This window comes from Aspergillus homomorphus (assembly GCF_003184865.1).
Source record: "Aspergillus homomorphus CBS 101889 unplaced genomic scaffold BO97scaffold_127, whole genome shotgun sequence".
Lineage (NCBI taxonomy): Eukaryota > Fungi > Ascomycota > Eurotiomycetes > Eurotiales > Aspergillaceae > Aspergillus > Aspergillus homomorphus.
This window is the reverse complement of record NW_020292013.1, coordinates 1-5181: the sequence shown is the minus strand read 5'-3', so window position 1 is coordinate 5181 and position 5181 is coordinate 1. Positions and strand designations below refer to the sequence as shown.

At 50.2% G+C, this 5181-nt stretch overlaps 3 protein-coding genes across 3 annotated transcripts; all 3 read left to right on the top strand.

Annotated features, from left to right (window-relative positions):
- BO97DRAFT_37193 (cytochrome P450) lies at positions 1-696 on the top strand. The gene is made up of 3 exons (XM_025692843.1): positions 1-161; positions 230-269; positions 363-696. The coding sequence occupies exons 1-3, from the start codon at positions 10-12 to the stop codon at positions 489-491; spliced, it is 321 nt and encodes a 106-aa protein (XP_025545643.1). The 5' UTR covers positions 1-9; the 3' UTR covers positions 492-696.
- A 1167-nt stretch (positions 697-1863) lies between these two features.
- Positions 1864-2569, top strand: BO97DRAFT_449878 (uncharacterized protein). The gene is made up of 2 exons (XM_025698884.1): positions 1864-2108; positions 2180-2569. The coding sequence occupies exons 1-2, from the start codon at positions 2090-2092 to the stop codon at positions 2452-2454; spliced, it is 294 nt and encodes a 97-aa protein (XP_025545642.1). The 5' UTR covers positions 1864-2089; the 3' UTR covers positions 2455-2569.
- A 2151-nt stretch (positions 2570-4720) lies between these two features.
- BO97DRAFT_430169 (uncharacterized protein) lies at positions 4721-5128 on the top strand (the record flags this gene model as incomplete). Its single annotated transcript, XM_025697423.1, has 1 exon — positions 4721-5128. The coding sequence occupies one exon, from the start codon at positions 4721-4723 to the stop codon at positions 5126-5128; it is 408 nt and encodes a 135-aa protein (XP_025545641.1).
- Between the last annotated feature and the right edge of the window lie 53 nt (positions 5129-5181).

Genomic DNA, 5181 nt, shown 5'->3' with positions numbered 1-5181 from the left:
GGCTTCAGCATGTGGGCCTTAGGCCGCAACAAGAAGGTCTACGGCGAGGACGTGGAACGCTTCCGTCCGGAGCGGTATCTGGAGGCAACCCCCGAACAGCTTCTACTTTTCCAAAAAGCAGACATGAGTTTCGGGGCCGGTATGACTACTTGTCTGGGAAAGTGCGTCTCGCAAATCCACCACTTGGTGATCTCAAGTGGAATTCTGACTGACTTTGTTGTTCACACAGACATATCGCAATGTTTGAGATCTACAAGACCATAGTTGAGGTAAAGATAATCTCCATTGCCTTATCATTCCTTTCATGCGGTTCACGCCGCCACGAGCCTCCATTTGACAAGGAGATGGACTGACAAATGTAGCTCTTCCGAAACTTTGAAATCGAATTGGCGGACCCGTTTCACCCTTGCAAGATCGAAAACATCTTCGCTTTCTTCATCGATGACATGAACGTCTTCATCAAGCCGCGATCCAACAAGGCTTCTGCTTGATGTTTGGTTGAATTGCACGCTGTTGACTAAGATTGATTATCTTTCTTGCTCTGCGTCACAGAAAGGGGTGGATTTCCGGGGGGTTGGAAGCCAGTAAAGGTTTGCTGCTACTGAGCGGCGGTTGTGCCTCAGGCTGCCTCAGGTTTCTTTTGCGTGCCTCGGGGGTCGATGCCTACAGCTTATTGTCGGACCCATCGATTCTGAGTAGATATCTCCTAAAAAAGAATAACAGGGGAGCCTGAATCGAGCAATCTACTTCAGCCAGAGTTTAGACTAGCTCATCCTATGTTATCTCGTGTCCTAACCTTAAAGCAAAGCCAGGCGACTCGGTTCAAGTTTTCGTATAAAGCAGTTAGAAGGCTCCGACCAGTGATGCATAATGACGCAAACATAGTTGAGATTGACAGTATTTAACAAGCGAAGCAAAACCCCGGAGCTAGCAATTGAAGCCGGGCGAACAGCATCCCCCCTAACTTATAGTTATCTCTCACTTTGATACTGCGCGGCGTTGTGAAGTATACGCTCAAGATACCCCACTGCAATCTCCGCCCCAGTGTCGTTCTTGTCCTCGAGATATTGCAGAATGCATGGCTTGCTCCAAGTAATCTATTCAAATCACATTAGCCTAACCGTCTCAGGTAGAAGTAAACAAGAGGAATACCTCAGACGCATCACTAATCAACCAAAACGTAAAGACAGAGCCGGAAGCCTCGATCCCATAAACAGCAGTATCCCTCTTCCCTCTTCTCTTCCGATCACGATGAACGAGCCCTATAACATCAGCTCAACCCATGATCTCTTATAGTTTAGAAGCGGTGGCAGTAGGTAGTGGATACCCATATACGACACCAGACTCGTCTCGCGACGCAGACAATAAAGTCCGGGATCCCGGACTTTATTGACCACGTAAACCCCGCATCTGGCCATCAACTCCGCTTATTCGTTGTCTGCCTTCCTTCTCAGCAATCGTAATCAACAAGCTCTTCTCTTCTCGCACAAAGCTCAGATCTTCGCCTATTATGATTTTTGTGGGCGGTCCTAACATCAACACTGCAGTTTCAACCTTCTCCCTTTCGATATATATGCTTAATTTTCCTTTCCGTGAGGCGCAAACAAGGTAAGAATACCAAATCCAGCACCGAAAACCCCAGGGACATCGGCTTGGAGACACCTCTACCTCTCTTGGGTGATTCCAACAAGACTAAAAGCAGCGCCATCTATCTAATTGACTTCAAGGGTGATTCGTACTCTGGGTCTGGGTTCAGGCAGGAGGTTATCAGTTATTGGCAAGGTTACTCCTGGGGAACAATGCCTGCAGCTCTGGCAGCTCAAACATTTCCCCCGACTACAACTACTACAAACACCGGGGTTTGTTTATGCTGCGGACGGAAATGGCCTACAAGGTCGATGGAACCAGAATTTTGGCCAGACAATGGGAGCCGTGTTTGACTCTCAGCGTATGGACATGCGGTTTGGGGACCTCAAAGCTACCCTGAGCGACTATACCAAAGTCCCGACTCGGTGATGCGCACGATCGGGGGGCAAGTGATTGCGACGGGGGAGTTTAAGGTCTTTTGGGTAGATGCCACGATTTTCAGATGGCCATCAACCAAGAGGGTTTAATCCTACGTCGCGTGCTGGGTAGGTGCTCTGGGCCATTTTCGACCGCCAAAGCTAATATGTAAAAGGCTGGATAGCCGAGTATATGGCCGCCCTCGGGCTCAAGCACGGCTACCTATCCATCTATAACCAAACCATCTTTCTCAAGGTGGAGGTTCCTGCGGGTAAGCGATACACCGGGCTCTTCTACTCCGATGTAATTGATTGGTCGGATACGTCTGTCACCCTTCGGCAAGCTTTGTTCTACTTCGCCATCAAGGCACGCAGCGATATCTATCATACTGTCCAGATCTCGAGGAACGCCCAGTGGACTGTAATGGGCAAGAAATTGGTGGATACATAATCGCCTAATGCACTTGTGTGGCAGCTTCTACATACTATCAGCCGCCGAGGGGGGTGACAGCTGAAGGGGGCAGCTGATAAATACTTGGTCGTAAATAGCAGGGATAGGAACGGAGGAGAGAAAACAGTTCAGATAGTCCTTTGCCTTGCACTTCGATCTTACTCCTTAGCCTAGCCTCAAAAATGTAATCTGAATATCCCAGACCAGACCTGATTGCATCTATAGGGTTACTGGATTGTTTTGCTTGCATATTCTAATAATCGCCAGCCCTACTTGCCAGTACTACCCATGGCAATCGGCTCCAGTGACGGCACACATCGACGGAGACTGATGGCTACATTATTTCGATACGTCAAGGCGCTTAACCTTCCATGTCTAGTCTCCTATTCCAGCCAAATGATATCATCGCAGAGGCAAGTCTCAAGTCCGCTCCCGAGAACAGGGCCGCCATCGTTTGTGGCTGAATAACTGCCAAGCCCCTTGCGCACAAGCTGCGATGATATTTCCGCATCTCGCAACACCTTCCCTCGTCCACTCATTCCCGATGATTCGATACGACGGACCGATGGAGATGATCTACGTCAGGTGACCGACCGGTCTCGAGAATAATTACTTATAATTCAAGCCGCTGGAAGAACGTCTGGAGAATATGTGCGTCGAAGCGGTGTTGCGTACTTCATACTATCGCGCGACGCAACTCCAGATTCCTGGACAGTCTCATAGTCTGACTATTGGTTGTCGCCAGCGTGCGTCATAGCTAGAGTGCTTGGAGGAGACGGGGAGGTTGCCGCGCTCCTTGCATTCCATCTTGAAACGCGGTGGGAAGGGTTGTTGTGAACAGCGGTAGCCGATGATGAGAACTCGAGCGAGGGCCATCACATAAGACCAGGCCTGTCTAATTCCGAGTGGTGATGTCAATGCTTGGGCTCAAAGATCAGACCTGCTGCTGCTGCTCGAAACCACCAATCTGGACTGATTAGGACCTCACATGGTGACAGGAAGAAAGGGCCGGCGCCAAGGCGGCCTCCCGCAGAAAAAGGTTTGCCCCACCCAGTCCTGAAAGTCTGCGAATTTTGAGATGTTTCATGCAATATCAACGAAGATCATCCGAAAGTCAAGACAATGACGCGGCCAAGGGATGTCCCCTTGGCAATGTCTTGATCGAGCTTGATTTCAGCTATCGATGTATTGGCTAAAATGATGTCGTAGAATCAGTCAGCGATCGGAAAATAGCATAGCATATCCAAGCATCTTCGGCCTCGCTACCACAGTTTGGGACCCTCAGCGTCCGCCTAGTGCTTCGAGAGGATGACTGGAAAAGGACTAGCGACAGCCACACCCAGGATCAGATCCGGACTGTCGGCAAAGAAGTTGAAGAACAGCCTCTGCATGCACGGGCCAGCGTCAAAATGCGCTCCACCGAACCTTGGGCCGCACGTGGATCACAAGCATTCGACGGGTCCCTGCCCTGCGATCCTCCAGCGGTTAGAGCGATCCATGGCAATAGGGTTCCTGGTACCTGGTCAATAGCTGGGTTAGCAACAGTAGCTTCCCCATTCTAAATAGAAATTTTCATCTTAGTAACTGTCATTCCGGAATAATTTCAAGCGGGATCATCCTGGATAGAGCTATAGCTTGCTGCAGGACAAGCTTCATGCCACCCAGTCAGATTGCCCCTCTCACCCTTGTGATTCCTGCATGAATGCGTGGGGCGGCTTGCTAGGGTCAGTAAGACATGGCCTTGGAGTTAGGTATCAAGACGCCACCGTGTAACTGAAAGTGTTCATGGCACCTTATGGACGAAAAAAACAGTATGACTAGTCTTTCCAATCCAGTAGTCCTTTCTAAAACTCAGCCCTGGCCCTTGCAACTAATACTGGTAGAATTGACCCATTGCGGTCGCACACATCCAATGAAGGCCTCGGTCGGATATGAGTGCATGCATCCGAATCACTGATCACGCAAATGGCACCGCGACGATCATTGTTCGCTCAATAAGGGGATCACATAATTTAGCAACCTGATAGCAGAACAGCCAGACTGCTGCTACAAATCTGATACTCAGGCCGCGCGGCAACCGACCGAGCTCAAGTCTGGATGAGCGGGAAACTCTATGGCGGCACATCGGTCGAGCATTCCCACTCTTTTACTTAAGCAGCTCAAGGATCAGATTTTTTTTCAATTCAGTCCTTATCAAGCTAGTACCTATAACTATTGCCCCGCGAGTAGCGTGCACTCCTCTCTATCTCTTCATCCAAAGCACATCATGGCCATTTTCGACCTCGTTTTTCGAAACAGGGACCAGGAGGTCCCGGTCGTGGACGAGGAGGCCAAGGGCCCTCACTTCACTGTCTTCTCGAGTCCCAAGTCCTCTCAACCGAATAGTGAATCCTCATCTGGCTTTGCAACACCCACAGAAGAGAAGAGCCTCGCTCCCCTGGGAAGATGTCCGGAGATCGGTCGGCTGGCCTCCTGGCGAGGCGCGCTGATCCTGCTGGTGACCTCGGGCTCCCAATTCCTCGATAACGTGTACATGACCAGCGCCAACGTCGCTCTCTCCTCGATCCAAAAAGACTTCGACGTGACCAGCACAAACCTGCAATGGATGATCTCCGCATATACCTTGACGTTTGGCGGCTTCCTGCTTCTTGCCGGCGTGCTCTCCGATCAGTAAGCGTCTCCATGCCTTGGGTGTCAGTACCCTTTAACTAACCTTCGACCAGATAC

Excerpts from the sequence above, each read along its gene's own strand:
- BO97DRAFT_37193 (XM_025692843.1), top strand. The coding sequence starts at position 10 with ATGTGGGCCTTAGGCCGCAACAAGAAGGTCTACGGCGAGGACGTGGAA. Across the intron at positions 162-229 it reads ATGACTACTTGTCTGGGAAA|ACATATCGCAATGTTTGAGA; the intron begins GTGCGTCTCGCA and ends TTGTTCACACAG. Across the intron at positions 270-362 it reads TCTACAAGACCATAGTTGAG|CTCTTCCGAAACTTTGAAAT; the intron begins GTAAAGATAATC and ends TGACAAATGTAG.